The 17,364-nt window shown below is 40.0% G+C and overlaps 1 protein-coding gene across 2 annotated transcripts in view; it reads left to right on the top strand.

The window, feature by feature from the left end:
• WDFY2 (WD repeat and FYVE domain containing 2) overlaps positions 1–17,364 on the top strand; it is a 158,569-nt gene that overhangs the window by 65,616 nt on the left and 75,589 nt on the right. Inside the window, exons 1-2 of one of the 2 annotated variants that reach the window (XM_027856892.1) lie at positions 3,982–4,001; positions 11,229–11,296. In XM_027856892.1, the coding sequence (XP_027712693.1) occupies positions 11,290–11,296 (7 nt within the window). In that variant the 5' untranslated portion in view covers positions 3,982–4,001; positions 11,229–11,289. Of the gene's footprint in view, positions 1–3,981; positions 4,002–11,228; positions 11,297–17,364 lie in introns of those variants that run through there. The other variant, XM_027856891.1, reaches the window with a different exon arrangement.

Below are 17,364 nucleotides of genomic sequence, written 5' to 3'. Positions count from 1 at the left end.
AGGTGCTCCAACATATCAATGAGCTAGGAAGGTGTAGAATAAAGGAAGATTTATGCTTGAAAAAGAAGTTATACTATCACATGGCAAGAGTGAGGGAGAACCGATGGAAACCCCACCTGCTACACTAGTATACTTTGATGTCAGGAGCAAGTGAGGGCTCCCCCTCCCCCTGGAAACTGGGTAGACCCCTTGTGGTGAACTTAAGAGAAGACATGAACAAGAGGATGGGCAGGCATGATTGGTCAACCACATCAATGAGATCACCTTTCCATATACATACTTATCTATGCCTATGTTATTTTGCCACAGTAGAATGTATACTTCTTGAGGGCAGGGACTGTTTTAGTTTTGTACTTGCAGTATGATGCTTAGCATATAAATGCTTATTGAATTGAATTGGACATTATTAGTTTAGAATTGACCATTCCAATCATCCAGAAATGCATGATACACCATTAGTTGATTGCTCTGAGCAGGGTACATATGATGAGAATCTAGTTGTGTAGAACTAGTTCTTTAAAAAAAAAAATACTGGGGCAATTGGTGGCACAGTGGATAGAGCTCCAGCCTTGGAGTCAGGAGGATCTGAGTTCAATTCGATCTCAGATACCTGACACTTACTAGCTGTGTGACCCTGGGCAAGTCACTTAACCCCAATTGCCTCACCAAAAAAAAAAAAATACCAATGCTTGTTGTACCTAATTGAGTATACTCAGTCACAAAACAGTTGAGACTAATTCTGTCCCCTTTGCATCTTCCAGTCTGTTCTCCATTCATGCTGTTATTATCCTTACAGAATTCTTATTCTTGCTGTTGTCCTTTGTTATCAAAGAGGACCAAAATGACATCACTATGCTAGAGTCAAGTTTCAGTGTGTCTGACTGGCTGATCAGAGCAATGCTAGCTTGGAACGTTCTACCACAGGTCAGGCATGAATAGTCCATGTGAACCTTTGGGGTGGCTTCTCTAAGTTTACGTATCTTGTGTTTCTCTTGAGCTGTTTCAATTCTGCTTTGCTCAAACAGCACAGCACCTTCTCTGATGAGGGCGCACCTTGCTGAACGGTTCTATGCCAGTGTCTCTATGTCACACAATCAATTCCAGAGGTCTTAAGAGAGAGTTGAGAGTGTCCTGGTATCGCTTCTTCTGACTACCATCTGAACACTTGCCCTGTGTGAGCTCTCCATAAAATAGTCTTTTTGGCAAGCAAATGTTTTGCATTTGAACAAGGTGACCAGCCCATTGGAGGTGTGCTCTCTGAAGCAGAGTTTGAATGCTTAGCAGTTTAGTTTGAGAGAGGACCTCAGTGTCTGGTATCTTATCCTGCCAGGTGATCTTCAGAATCTTCCTAAGACAATTCAAATGGAAATGATTAATTTCCTGGCATGGTGCTGGTATACTGTCCAGGTTTCACAGGCATACAACAATGAGGTCAGCACAACAGCTCTGTAGACCTTCAGTTTGGTAGTCAGTCTAATACTTTTTCTGTCTCATACTTTCCTTTGGAGCCTCCCAAACGTTGAGCTGGCTCTGGCAATGTGTGCGTCAACCTCATTATCAATGTGTACATCCCTGGAAAGTATACTACCAAGGTAAGTGAACTTATTCACAGCATTCAAAATTTCTCCATCTGCTGTAGCCTACAATTCCATGGATATGTGTGGTGCTGGCTGATGGAGCACCTGTGTTTTCTTGGTGTTAATTGTTTGGCCAAAATGAGCACAGACAGCAGAGAATGGATCCATACTTTGTTGCATCTCAGCTTCAGAGGCTGCATTGAGTACACAAGCATCTGCAAACAGAAAATCATGCATCAGCACTCCCTCCACTTTGATCTTGGCTTGTAGTCTTTTCAAGTTGAAGAATTTACCATCAGTGTGGTAGCTGACCCTGATGCCATGTTCATCCTCTTTGAAAGCATTTGACAACATGCCTGAAAACTCATGCTAAAAAGTGTGGGAGCAAGCACACAGCCTTGTTTCACTCTGCTGGTGACTAGGAAAACACGAGAGCATCGTCCATTATCCGGAGCCCAGGCAAGCATGCAATCATGAAATTGATGTACACTGCTGATGAATTTCTCTGGCCAACCAAATTTTTGACATAATTTTTCATAAACCCTTATGACTGACAGTATCAAAGGCCTTAGATCTACAGACATTGTATACAGACCTCTGTTCTGCTCCTGGCATTTCTCCTGGAGTTGTTGGGCAGCAAACACCATTTCAACCATTCCTCTGCCTTTTCTGAAGCCACACTGGCTCTCAGTAGATGACCATCTTCCAGGTGAAGGATCAGCCTATTATGGAGGACTCTGGCAAGAAGAACCCCCCTGTGATTGTCACAGGACAATCTATTTCCTTTACCTTTATAGAGATAGATAATGGAGGCATCCTTAAATTCCTGGGGGATAACCTCCTCTTGTTATAGAACCCAGAAGATTTCAGTTTGCTTTTGTATGAACAGTGGACTTTCTGTCTTGTAAATCTCAGCTGGGATAGAATCAGCACCAGGCACTTTGCCACATGAAAGGAGCTCAATGGCATTCAAAACCTCTTCTTCAGTTGGTAGTTCAGATAGAGAAAGATTGACTTCAGACTGAGGTATATGGTCAGTGCCTTCAGCATTGATTGATGATGGTCTGTTGAGAACATTATGGAAGTGTTCAGGCCCATCTCTCTAGGATCATGTCTTTATCACTAATCAATGTGGCTTCATCAGCACTGAGTAGTTGAGATGCACCATAGGTCTTTGGCCTATAAATAGCCTTCAGGGCATCATAAAAGCACTTTAGATTGTTACTATCAGCATAAAACTGAATTTCATCTGCCTTCTTACTGAGCCAAGAATCCTGCATCTCTCTGAGCTTTGCTTGTACTTTACTTTTAATGAAATTAAATGTTGCCTTCTTAGAGATGGATGAACTATCCTACTGGTAAACCCTGTGGAGTTCTCGTTTTTCATTTAGCAGCTTCTGAATTTCCCCATCGTTTTCATCAAATCAGTCTTGACGTTTGTGAGTGTTCTGACCCAGATGAGCAAATGCAGTGCTGTACACCAAATCTTTGAAAGCTTCCCACTCCTTTTCTGCTCCACTGTTGCTAACTGTTAGTTGGCTCAACTTTCCCTCCAAATTAGCAACAAACTGTTCCCGCTCAGAGAAGATCTCTAATCTATTGATATTAGTTCTTCTGGTAGTCATTTTGCCTTGGAGACACTGCTTTTATTGAATGCAAATATTTAGTTTAGCAAGAATAAGTCTATGATCAGTCCAGCACTCTGCACCACACATTGTCTTCATCACTCACATCCTGTCTGTCTCTTCTCCTTACAATCACAGTCTATTGAATGCCAAAGTTTGCTGCAAGGGTGTATTTATGCAAAGTTTTATTGCATTAACGTGAATGGAAGACAGTGTTGGTGATGAGGTCATGAGATGCACAGGTCTTCAATAGTAAGTGACCATTGCTGTTGCTGTTTCTAACTCCATTCCTCCCTAGAACCTCCTGCCAAGTCTTGTAGTCTGAGCCTACTCTTGCATTAAGGTCACCCAGAATTATAAATTTGTTCTCTTTTAGCATGTTGATGATAAGGGTCTCCAGATGTTCATAAAATTTTTCTTTAACCTCATCAGGGTTTCTCCTGGTGGGAGCATAGGCACTGATGATGGTGGCGTGACGTTTTCCTGCAAGTGGCAATCACATTGTCATGAGCCTGTCGTTCACTCCTTTGGTAGGTATACAAGCTTGTTGACTAGATTAGTTTTGATTGCAAAACCTACACCATCTTCCTGGTGCTCTCCTTCACTGCGGCCACTCCCAAAAAACATGTATCCAGCTCCAACTTCAGTAAGCTGACCTTCATTTGCCAGTCTTGTTTCACTCAGGGCTGCTATTTGGATGTGATCCCTGCTGAGTTCTCTTGCAACAAGAGCTGTTTGTCTTTCAGGTCTACTGGATTTTGTGTTGTCTGTAAGCGTGCACACATTCCATATGCCGATGGTGAGTGGAATTGTCTTTGCAGATGTTTTTGTATGTTTTTTTGTGTTTCGACCACAGAGTGGGATTCCCCACCTGCCACAAGAATCGGGCCAGAGTTGGTAAGCAGATGGTTTTTAGGGCACCTTTTCTAACTCTTTCCTCACACCAGGAGGTGAGCAGTGCGATCCTTAAAAGGTTGCTCAGACACCCAGGGGGCCGCCGAATCCGACTGCTGCTTCCAGTGAGAAACAACCCTGTTGCCTGGGTCACCTGTGTGCAGGATTGTGATCTGTATCTGTACCTGCTGTTTTGTCACTTGCCTGTTACCACAGGAGTTTGAGACAGGTAACTGAGATAAGACAGTGACTGAAGGAAAAATATTCCAACATCTCAATCTCCAAGTCATCTATAAGCACTATGCTTATAAGCAGCATTTACTGCAAATCCCGTATGTTTGGTCAAAATTCATTTCCAGGTAGGCATGTGTGCTGGAGCCAATTTGGACAGGAGCTGATTGTTAAATTTCCAGTGTTAGAATTTACCTCAGAGATTGTCAAACTACAAATTAGGGCTTGATTGTTTGATTTTGTTTTGTTTTTGATCTAGACCTTAGAAAGTGATAGGAAAATGTTAATAATGCATTTTAAACTTAGGTGTTGTGTGTGAATAATATATATATATGCACACACACAAAAACATATAAAATACACGTCTGTGTGTATATATATATGTACATATATATATATTTCTGAAGAGCTGGTTGTTAAACATTTGCCACTGTGCCACAGCACACTCCTGTTTCTAGATCAGTCAGCCTTAGTTTATCTCTGTTTATCGTAGTTTATCTCTGTAATGTGCAGTGACTTTTCTGGGAGCCCTAGGACAGCATCTAGAAATAAAATACATTATCCACAAAAGGCAGACATGTGAGATGTTGACCAATTTTGATCCTACTTTTCCACTCAAGGCGCTGAAACAGTATGTCCAAGGGAGCTATAAATGGTTTTAGGGAGACTTTATACTCTTGAAGAATTTTATAGATGTTGGTCTAATACAGCTTCAATTTTGTATTGATTATTGATTATCTCAAGGATGTTCATGTAGGATGAGGTTATTCCAAAGCATTCCCAGTCACTATAAGTGAAACTTCACTGAAAAGAACTGTCTTCACATTTGCCTCCATAGCTTTGATTCGGTGTGTGGAATAGACTCCCAGGAGACTAGAAGCTTTGTGGGTTTGATTGGTGGCCTGTTTGGGCAGAGGTAGAAGCAGCAAGGACAAGATGCTCAGTGCTGCTGCTCATATAGGTGGATCTAGGGGTGGTGGATCCAGATGAATGTTTGGAACCCAGATACTTGACCGAGTGGCCTAGCGGTTATATAATATGTGCTTGGTTGGAGAGCCTCAAGCCAGAATCCTCTTATTTCATAACCCACCCACCCAACTTAGACTCAGCAGTCTCTGCTTCATCTATGCGAATCCATTCAGCATAAGAGAGATTTGTAATACAAAAAGCTTTGCATGTTTATTTCATGAGTGTAAATGTGCATAAACCTTGGTTTCCATTCTTCATTATCAGAGAATACTTTACTTTTTCCCCCTGAGTTTCTATAACACTTCTCTCTCTCTCTTTTTTTTCGTTAGAAAAAAAATCCATTAAAAACACACACACACACACACACATACCACAAAACATTCACTGGCATGTTATTACTCAAGTTTGTGCATTCTTGGGGCAGATCGCTAGGGATTGTCTTCCTCTAGCGGGGTGACTTGAGCTCATGTTACTTTTGCCGTGTGTGATCTGCTGGGATTTCAGGGAATTCAAGGTCTTTAAAACATTGGGGTGGGAGTTCCCCCAAAGTAATTTCATTGGTAACAGAAATAACAGTTGTCCCCAAAGAAATAAGCCTCATTGCTATGGTAACTAATGAGGGTTGCATCATCCTTGGATAGATTTTTTAAAGCCTGAATTTCAACATGGGTAGACGCCCCTGTCTTTCTTTATTCAGTAGCTTAGCAACCTGTGGTATCCTGTTTGCCTCCACCCCCAGTCTCCCCTTCTTTCAGAAAAGTGACCTATATAGATAGCTTTTTGGTACATAGCACCCGGGTGCAGAATATTTCTTCGTTTCACTGGCGGCTTGTCTCTCAGGCCATTCATATACAGATAGGTATCCTGGGAGAGGAACTGACTGACATATAGGAGGTCTTATTCCAAATGATTACTTGGTGTTAATGCCAGGCTACAGGGGATGGTGGCTTCAGTTTTGTTTATTTGGGGGTGGAGGTGTCTGTAGAGGTATCTCATTTGCTATTTGTGGCCCTGAATTGGGACCATGGCAATAGGGTAGAATGGGGAATCGGTTTATCCCAAGTCCCAGGCTTCAGGCTAGGCTAACTCTGTCAGATAACTTTCCAGGCCAGTTGAGAATAGATTAAGTTCAGAAATCATTTGCTGGGCACCTGCCCTTTGCTCTGGATACAGAGAGGAATAACCATTGCTCGCCTTCAAGAAGGTTAAAATCTTATAATGGTGATGTGCACAAGTATATATAGGGGAAAATATGCTGAGGTAAAAGAGAGAGGCAGATAATGTTCTAAGAAAACGCCCGATTTTCGGATAAGGGATTTCATTTTTTTGGCAGAGGCTGGGAGAGAAGGATTTGTGTGCTGGCAGTAGTGCTTGGCCATATCTGACCAGGCTCAGTATTCAAGTTAACAGTTACCAAGCATCTATTATGTGCTGCATTATACTAGGTATCCAAGATACAGAAATAAAAACAAAACCATCTCTGCCCTGTTGGAGTTTACATTCTACTAGGAGGACACATCATTGTTGTACATAAATAAGTATATTGCAAGGAAGATTGAGGCTAGAGGGATCACTAAGAAAAACTTAGGAGATGAGAGGAAGATTTCATGAGGCAGGTGGTATCTGAGATAACCTTTGATAGAAAATAAAGATTCTCAGAGTTGGAAATGAGGAGAGAGGTTGCATTCCAGACAAAGGGAATGGTTTATGTTAATGCCCAGAGAACAGGAGTTGAAGAATCTAGTTTGGGGAATAGCTATTTGCCATTTGGCTAGAACACAAAGTTGATGAAAGATGGGTAGGAGCCAGAGTGTGGAGGGCCTTTATTGCCAAATTGAGTTTATATTTTATTCTTTAGGCAAGAGGAAGCCATTCAAGAGTTTTGAGCAAGAGAATGATATCATAAAACCTATTTTAGTAGCTTTGTGGAGAGTAGATTGGGAAGGAGAGAAACTGTAAACCGGGAGATCAGCTGTATGACTGTTGTTACAGTATAGTCCAGCTGAGAGGGGATGGGCTCTGGAACTAGGGTGGTAACTGTGTGGGTAGAGAGAAAGGATATATATATGTCAGATATTGTGGAGGTAGAATCAAAGGCTTGGAAACTGATTGAATATAGGGTATGACAGAGAAAGAAGAATAAAGGGTGACAGTGAGTTTACACATCTGGATGACTTCAGAGGATGATGGCACCTTCCATCAAAATAAGGGAAGTTTAGGAGAGGAGTATGTTCATGGGGGAGTATCTGAGGATTCTAGATTTAGACATGAAAGTTAATGAATTCTATTGGGCATGTTGAGTTTGAACTATGTATGGGACAGTCAGAAAAATATATCCAAGAGGCAGTGGAGAATATGGGACAAGATTTCAGTAGCAAGGTTAGGTCTGGATACATGGGTTTGGTGTGGATATAGAGATTTGGGAATTGCCAGCACAGAGATAGTCCTTGAATCCACAAAAATGGATGGAATCTTCAAGAAAACTTTTGCAGAAACAGAGCAGAAGTGGGTGTGGAATAGGATAAGGGGGCAGGATATGGATGATGATTTAGCAGAGGATACTTTGGTGGAGTGGTCAGACAGGAGAACAAGGAGAAAGCACTGTCATTGAAGCAGAGGGAGCAGAGGGGGGATGTCAACTCAAAGGTCAAGAAAAATGAGGGTTACAGTGGTAAATATCAGTGCTATAAAAACAAAAGGCCAAGTATATATTGCAACCTGGGGGAAAGAGAAACAGAGACAGTGAGAGACAGAATTACAGAGAGAGAACGTGAGCTATCCTTGAGTCACCACACCTCTTTGGGGACCTGTTTACTCTCCTAAAAAATGAGAGGGATGGGTTAGATCATTGTTGAGGTCCCTTCCTCCTCCAAGATTTTAGGATTCTGTGAAATCATGATGGCAGTAGTTAAAGTTACCGTTAAGAGCCAGAGTTAGCATTAGAGGACAGCATCCCATGCTAAAGGCATCACTTGGAACTGCCAGCTCAGCTCTGGTCTCAATCTCTGTAAGACATCATAGGCTGGAAAATACAAGCTTGCTTATGTATTTCATATGAATATTAAATTAATATTAAATCAGTCATCAGATCTAGAAAGGGTTCTTAGAGTTAATTTTGTTTAGCTTGCTCATTTTATAGTTGAGGAAACTGAGGCTCAGGGAATTTAATTGATTTGCCTAAGGTCATATAACTAGTTAGTGGCAGAGTTAAGACTAGTGCTTAGGTCTCCTAACTCCCAGTCCAGTGGTGGTTTTACTAAAACAAACTGAGACTCAGGACACTTTTCCAGTCTTGTTTTTTGTTTTTCTTGCAAAGGACTGCATCAAGTTGTGAACATAGAATTAATTCCCTTGCCTAACAGTCACAGGTAGTTGCAGAAGAGGACAGTTAATTACACTGTGTATGCTGTAAGGGAAGATTCCCCTCCTCTTATCATTAGTTTGTTTTAAAATATTTTAATTTTAAGAGAATAAAAGGCTTGAATAAAAGGTCGTTCCACTTTTTTTTCTTACTGACTTATGTTCAGTTGAATTCACTAGATATTAAGAGGATGTAGTTTTCTGGAAATTACCATTATGAAAAGTAGTGGTAATACTTAATAATAAGCCAGGGCAGCACAGTTTTAGGCCTGCCCTAAGGATTGGAAGGGGGAAACTGAGGAGAGTGAAAAATGAAAGTCTGTTTTCCCAAACATTGATTTGAGTGTATTTTGTGCCACTGCACAGGATAATAGGATAAATTTACAGTATCCCCAAACAGATCTACCCATAGAGGGAGGGGACAGGAAACAAAGAGTGGGAGCATCTGATAAAGTGATCCAGAAGGAGAATGGACAGCGTTGGCAGGCATTGCACGTGACCAGCCTAAAGTTCTTCAGGCAGCAGTGGGATAGTGGCTATTGATTAGCTGGGCTATGGAGAAGAGAGACTCACTTAGATAGGGGTGAGTCAGCCTCTGAGATCTCCAATTTTTAGAATTGTTTGTGATTCTCGACTTCCCTAGTTTTATGTTTAATGCAGTGACCTCTACTGGTTAAAATTTGGTCATCAGTCACAGTGACACTGTTTGTTTCTTTGTAAAAAGCCCAGTGAAGAAGGAATTAATTTAATATTGAAGTGCTTGGGGAGGTGGGGGTGGGGAGGCTTTTCAAATACAGATTTCTTCTGGGAAAAGCTCGCCCTTAATTCTGATTAAGTGGCATTTAAATTTACCAGGGATGTCTCTTGGATTTCTTTAACAAATCTTATTAGCCAAGCTAAAATGTTTATGTGTAGATTTGAAGCTCACCATCACCTTTTTTTTAAAAAAAGTATTATTGATGTTTTTTGTTTACACATCACTGCTATTTCTGTACATTATCTGTGCCCTTCTCCCACCCTCCAACTGCATGCTCTGTTGTGACAAAGAAAAACAGTTTGGAAGAAACAATGGATGTAGTGACTAGGTCTGACAATATATTCAGCATTACTGTCTAAGGCTTCCCCTATCCTCTTCCCTTCCCACCCCTAACCAGCGAGTTATATTTCCCTGTCTCTTCTCTTGCATTTGGGTATCGATTTTCTAATTACTCAAGACTTTACCACAACTTCCTTTTAAAGATCTTTTCATTTACAATAAAACCTCTTTATAACCTTCTTGACCCCCAGTAAAGTGAAGGCAGATTAAATAAATTTTATCTTAAATTTTAAATTCATTGCTATTAAAGTGTTGGTCTAATATACTTGCAGTATTAAAAAAAGAATATTATAACTAATTCTATCTTTGTAGACATTTGATCTAGAGATTTTTAGAGGCTTAAATCAGAAATTATAGTGAAGGTATGCTTTAGCATTTTATAGAAAATTACAATTAAAAAATCTTACTGAATTGGAGAGTGTTGAATCTGGAAGAGACCTATCCTTAGCAAAAGATAAGGCCTTTTAGTAAGAGAATTTGTACAAAGTAGTCTTCTTGTTTGAATGTGTGATCTCTCAGGTCAGTGATTTCAGCTTTTAGATTACCAAAAGAAGTAAAGGTCCTGCCTGGGTTTTGAACTTTTACAAACTGTGCCTAGTAGCAGTAATGATAGTCATCTCAATTTTGAAAAAAAAAATTTTAATATAGTTTTTAAAAACTTTAATAATAAAGCATATAAAGCATTTTGTAAACCTTAAAGTGCTGCATAAATGTAAGTTATAATAAATAGTACTTAGAGGTACTGGGTTCAGAACCTGCCTCTGATACCCATCTGTGAAAGTCACAAATGGGTGTCAGAGGCAGGTTATGTGAGACAAGTCACATAATTTCCTGAGGCATCTTTTTCCTGTCTATAAAATGTGGGGATTGGTTAGAATAGTTGACCTCTGAGGCCTGTCTCTCCTAGCTTCAGATTTGTTTGTCATCCTGTAATCGTATGGTCTCAGAAGCTGATGCCTCTAGGCCACAGAGCTGAAAAGAAGCTTCCTTTCTCTGATCTCTAACCTGGTCTCTTTGTACCCAGAAAGCCGTCCCCTTTGGCACGGTGCTATTAGTATGTACTTCCCAATAGTTAACAAACTTCTCTGCCAAATCTCTCACCCCCACCTGCTCCTGACTCCTTATATTGCACACACATGGCTTTCATATGTTCTGTCTTGTTTCAGTAGGATGATAGAGAATCACTGTTCACCATGTGGATTCCATTATGCCTATTGCCAGCCTCAGAAGATAAATCTGTATTCTGGACAGCGGCCACAGAGGCAGAATCTTCCATTTAGATATAATGTCAATTTTTTTTTTTTTAAGGTTTAGACCTCTTTAGAATAAGAATGATGACACATAGCATCCACATAAACCTCTTGGTACTATTTGCCTCAAATTACTCAAGAGGTTTGGCTCTAGGATGGTGAACCAGGAAGCTCTCACCAGTCCTAAAATCCATCCTGATTTAATGCCAGTGTCCTTCTTTTCTAGAACGGTCCGGGTATGGCTGAAGAGAGACAATGGACAGTACTGGCCAAGCATCTACCATGCAATGCCTTGTAAGTATATTTAATCCCCCCACTTCTAAGAATAAGTCACAGCCATTTTCCTCTTCTTTAGTCTTGGACAGGGAGGAGTGGGTAATGGGAGTAGTTATCATATAACAGTATAAGATTGGATAGTTTGAGGCTCTGAAATGCTCAGTATGTAAAATATTCAAATCATCATTTTGGGTTTGACTACCCATTCAGAGTTTCTGAATGAAGTAAATGGAAGAATAGCCGTGAAATGCACTCTTTGATTACAGCGGGCCTCCCCACCTCATCTCCGTGTTTAACTTTATATAAATTGCTTCCCTCACTATTCAGAGACTTGTCCCACCATTACACTTATGACAGAAAATCTTCCTTAGATTATTGTTACACCAATCAACCAAAGCCAAGACACATAACATTTAGCATTTGTTTCTATAAAAGATTTTGTCAGGACTGAAAAGTGACAAATTCAGAGTCTGTCTCATTCCCCTAAAATAGAAATTTACCTAGGACATATTTTCTTGCTTTGGAAAACTGCTCTGTCTTCCATATACCTCATGGAGGAGCACCTAGGTTGGTACAGTGGCTAGGGCACTGGACCCGGAGTCAGGAAGACCTGAGTTCAAATATGGCCTAAGACACATTTACTAATAGGTGACCCCTGGGCAAAGGACTTGACCTCTGTTTGCCTCAGTTTCCTCATCTGTAAAATGGAGATGATAATAGCATCTACCTCCCAGGGTTGTTGTAAGGACCAAATGAGATGTTAATTGTAAAGTGCATGGCACACAGTAAAGCACTACATATAAATGTTAGCTATTATTATCATTAGTAGTGGTGGTAGTGGTATGCTATATAGCTTAACCTTTTGAAATTTTGTACAAAATGCAATCAAAATCAAATCTATTCTGAACAGTGAATTTCTGTGGCTTATGCTCTGGCAAAAAAAAGAAAACATTTATTTAAAACATAGTGGCTTATTGTAATTTTATTATTTGTGAATATATTAAAAGATGTTTTAATGAGGTACACCATCAATGTACTTTGAAAGTATTCCATTTTTAAAATTGTGTATTAAGCACTTAGAAAGTCTCTTATGTTTTAAAAAAATATTGCATATTATAGAAAGAAAATGAAGCCTGGCAGACATCTTCACTCTTTTCAAAAATAGGCCTCTTTTCTTAATTAAAAGAATAGTTCTATCTTCTGATTACCTCTCATGCCACCCATGGCAGGCATTAATCTGAATGAGAGTACAGGTGAAAGAGAGTCAGGTAGGGTTCCTTTCAGAAAAGACGAAGGCATTTGAGTGAAGTGCAAGCCCAGTGGGAGTTGGATATGTGCTATGGCAGCCAGGAAAGGCTAATGTGTTCTGCCTGGTGAGGGACGTGACAGTCCTTCTGTATCCCGCCCTGGTGAGCCCCCATCCGGAGTATTGTGTCTAAGTCTGGCTGGTACCTTTGAGAAGGGACATTGATAAGCTGAGTGAACCTTGGACAGGTTCTCGGGTACTCACGTAGGGTCTCTTCCCCTCAGCTTTCCATTTGGACACCTTGTTTCATGGGGGACCAACGTGTAAAGCAGGGATCTTTTTGTTACTGAAGGTGAAATAATGATGAAAGGACTATTTAGCTACAGGGTAGATGTGGATAGGAGAGACTGGATATGTCACTTTCCTTAGGAATTTTAATGTTGTTGTTTTAAATCAACAAGCTTACTGTGTGCCAGGCACTGTGCTAAGCACCAGGAGTATAAATAGAAAGCAAAAACAAACCTACCCTCACAGAGCTTATATTTTAATGGGAATATAAATATAATACAAACATAAATCAGTACATCTAGGATGGATACTGAGTCAATACACAGGAATCTTAGAGAGAAAGGCACTAGCCGCTGGGAGTGAGTAGAGGGTAGGGGCTACTGGGAAAAGCTTTCTGTAAGAAAGAGGTGGCACTTTATAATATAGTTTAAGATCTGGTACTGCTAAACCTCCTTTCTTTGCATTTTTTTTTGTTAGTTCCTTTGATATTCTTGACTTTTTGTTCTTCCAAAGGAGTTTTATTATTTTCTCTAATTCAGTAAAATATTTTTTGGCAGTTTAGTTGGGATGGCGTTTCTAAGCATTTTCTAAGTACTTAATTAGTTTAGATAAAATTGTCATTTTTATTATATTGGCCCTGCCTATCCATGAACAATTAATATTTCTCCAATTATTTAAATCTGATTTTATTAGCATAAAAGTTTTTTTTTATAATTTTGTTTATATAGTTCCTAGGATTGTTTTGGCAGGTTCATTCCCAGGTATTTTATATGCTCTCTGCATCCAGAGAAAGAACTGATAAATATAAGTATGTATGGAATGATTTTACATAAATGCACATATTTGTGTTTAATGGTAGCCATCTCAGGAGTGGGGGTGGGGGAGAAAAAAGGGGGAAAAAAGAAATTTCCATGATAACATTATTATATATTTAAGTAGAATAGCAAGTTGTACACAATAGATTTGCAGTTTCATGTGCAGTCTTTTTTTTTTTAATTATACTATGTTATGGAAATGCTTGTTTTATCCCATAAATTAAAAACAAAATAAATAAAATTTTAAAAAAGAAGGAAGAGGTGGTACTTGAAATGATTCTTCAAAGAAGCCAGAGAATTTAAGATGGGAAGATTAGGAGGGATAGTATTCCAGGGATTTTAAAAACACAATTTGGTTGATCTTTTGTTTTTAGACATTATATACACTGTATACACTGTATTTTCCAGTGGATCCTCATTCTGAAAATGTTGTTCTTTTTAGCAAGGGATGAACCAAGGAAACAGGGCTTGAGAAGTTCCTGGAAGTTGCTCAGGCTGCTAGATTCGCCCCCTGGTTTGAAGTTTCCCAAAGGTAGGGCAGTGACAGTCCTGCCCACTATGGACATCTGAGTTTGAGTCCTTTGATCCAAAGTCAGTTTTTTCACTGCACATCCAGAATCTGGTATCTTTCTTAGGCATTTGCACTTGCAGAAATGTTTTCATCAGAAAACTAACCTTTCAATCAGGAAGAGTTAGTTTGAAGTCCTATCCCTGACATGTTCTATCCATGTGTGTGATCCGGGCAAGTCATAACCTCCTGAATTGAAGAGAAGGGGGCCCCTTGCATTGTTAGAGGAAATTCTTTTCCTGGGAAAATCTTTTTCTGGGATTTCCAGTGAAATCACAGAACCAGTCCCTTTCCCCATATTTCCACATCTAACACATTCTCCTGATGGGCCAAACATGGACTTAATATGGAGGATCTAAAATTTATATATTTACACCCTAGTGGGCTAGCAAACCTCTAGGAAAGGAGAAAGTGATTTTCATACAACTCAATAACCAGGGCGAATGGATGATTGCTTACACTGTAGCAACACTCGTTCTTTATTACATATGTAGCCTTTAAGTGTTTGCAAAGTATTTGTCACAAAATATCTCTCTTGATCCTTACAACGTCCCTCTGAAATAGAGGGCTGGGATTTCCTTTTACAGATGGGGGAACTGAGTCTTAGAGATGTTAAAAGACCCAAATTCACACAGATGAGAAATGTTACATTGTGCCATGACTTAGCTTTAGATCTTTCTGATTCCTAGTCAACTTTTCACCATATTAACCATGTTGGAACTGCTTTCTCTACATACACAATGCATACGTGTTTGTGTGTGCACGCGCGCGAGCGCTTCTCTGTATGCATGTGTGTGTATTTATGTGCATGTGTAGGGTACTTATTTGGGAAGATAGCATGGTATAAAGGAAAAAGATTAATAAACAAAGACGTTTCAAAAACCATGTGATCAAAACCTCATTGAGCTGAGCAAGCTTTAAATATTTTCTGTCTCTGTCTCTCCTACACACACACACACACACACACACACACACACATATCTGAGGTGATCACTTTAACCTCTTCATTGCCCAGTACTTGACACTGAAAACCCAACATCTGTGTATTTCACTTCAGTCAGAAATTGAACTGTTAGAGGCAGGGATATAAACGTGACTTAACTTGAGAGAGTGGGAGATGTCTTACTATCACAGAAAGGAAACAGACTATGTTTCCTGCCAAGTAGTCATCTAGAAACCATCCTCTGACTGTCGGAAATGGGGAGAAGTTGGTTATTTTATGACTCTGTTATAATGTACTCTGTAACCCCTCAACATAAAACATATTCTAAGTATAATTATTGAATAATATTTATTGTCTTTTTGGGGGATGCTCCCACCTTGTCATCATAGGGTCTAGATAGTATAAAAATAATAGACATGGACACATACATACACATATGTAAAGAGTAAGTCTATAGAGAGGTGGTATTCTTAAATATGAAAGAAATCAAGAAAGAGATATTTTCCATACATATTTACAGATTAGCTTATTTTGTATTTTTTTTTAAGATTTTGTGTTTTTTATGATCCACATAGGAGAGGAGGTTGTTGTACAGGATTTGAAAAATTGAGAGTCAGGAAGAGGAATGAGAGGCAGAGAAGGAAAAGGCAGTGATCCATGAGGTTCTGGGGTTTGGTGACACAGAAACAGAGGAAGAGATTCATAAATCAGAGTGAGCTAAGGTGATAGGAAGAAGGAGAGAGAAGGGGAGAGAAAGAGGGAGAGGACAGACATGTGGTGGTCAGAAGGCTGACTCTCCTTGAAATCCTCTTTCTGCATCTCTGGGTTGTCATGCTCTTTGCCTCTTAGGTCTTATGCTTTTGGGAAAGGAAGGGAATCGGTCACGTTCCGAAATCTTCCTTGTGTTCTTAAATTGACAATGATGCCCAAGAATCCAGGTACCAGAAAAAATACTAAATTTCTAGTCCTCCTGACTGTGTTATCTTTCCCCAACTCTGATTTTAAGGAAAGTTTAGGGTTATCCCGACTATCTGTAAAGGCAGGGTGGCAGAATGAATGGAGAATTGGCCTCAGAGTCAAGCAGACCTGAACTAAAGTCCTGCCTCTGATGTGTACTGGTGGTGTGACCCTGGGCAAGTAACTTAACTTCTCATAAACAAAAACCATACACTGTAGAATAGTTGCAGATCAGCGTTGGAGAGGGAGTTGCCTCTCTATGAGGTCCTTATATCAGTGATTGTGAACTGTTTGAGGACAAGGATTGTCTTTTGCTTCTTTTTTATCTCCCGAGTTTAGTACATAGTAAATGCTTAATAAATGCTTATTGACTTACTATTTACTGACTGAAAGGATGCATTTATTAAGCACTGACTATGTGCCAGTAGATTACAATTATTTCATCATTTGATCCTCACGACAACCCTGTAAGGTTGGTGGTATTATTATCCCTGTTTTACATTTGAGGAAACTGAGGCAGACAGAGGTTAAGTGACTTGCCCAGGGTCATAGACCTAGCAAGTGTGTGAAGGTGGATTTGAATTCAAGTCTTCCTGGTACCATGCCCCTGAACCTACCGCCCCACTTAGCTGCCTCTTCCCTAGGATTCTGCCCATCCCCAAAACAGAACAGAACAAAATTAGAGATGATTTAGTATGCTCTTTAACTCATTCTCAACCAGGAGAGTGTATAGGGCTGAGAACTGGACTGGGACCTTCCCAAAGTACTTAGCCAGCTTTCATTTGGGTTGCTAATGTAATCACTAGTTTCAGGCTTTCTAACTGAATCTTTCCACAACCACATTTGCATCAGGCCACTGAGCCAAAACACATGGAAAGAATAGCTTTCCTTCCTTGCTTACATGGGTGACTGATACTGTGTTTGCAGTTTAGGCAAACAAGGTGATCTATCCCAAAACACCTGTGGAGAAATGTGTTATTCCATCTGGCAAGGGAGGACCCAGAAAGCCTCGCCTAATACTTTGGCAGTGAGGAAAAGCCCTCACTAACCTCGAACACCTGCTACCCAGGATCAGGCTCAAGCTTGGAATTTCACCCTTCCTTTTCTTTGTCAAACTTTTATGTATGGCAGTTAGTAAGAGGCTTAAGAAAGCACCATATAAATGAATGGGGTTGGAATGGTTAGAGAACCAGAGGGTCTGTCTTGTTCTCAGCCTTTCATGTGGCACTTGATTGTAAAATTTGCCTTGTATCCTATGTGCTTAATGTA

This window comes from Vombatus ursinus, unplaced genomic scaffold (genome assembly GCF_900497805.2).
Source record: "Vombatus ursinus unplaced genomic scaffold, bare-nosed wombat genome assembly UNPS02011700.1, whole genome shotgun sequence".
Classification (NCBI taxonomy): Eukaryota; Metazoa; Chordata; class Mammalia; order Diprotodontia; family Vombatidae; genus Vombatus; species Vombatus ursinus.
The sequence above is the reverse complement of the archived record's forward strand: the minus strand, read 5'-3'. Positions and strand labels throughout refer to the sequence as shown.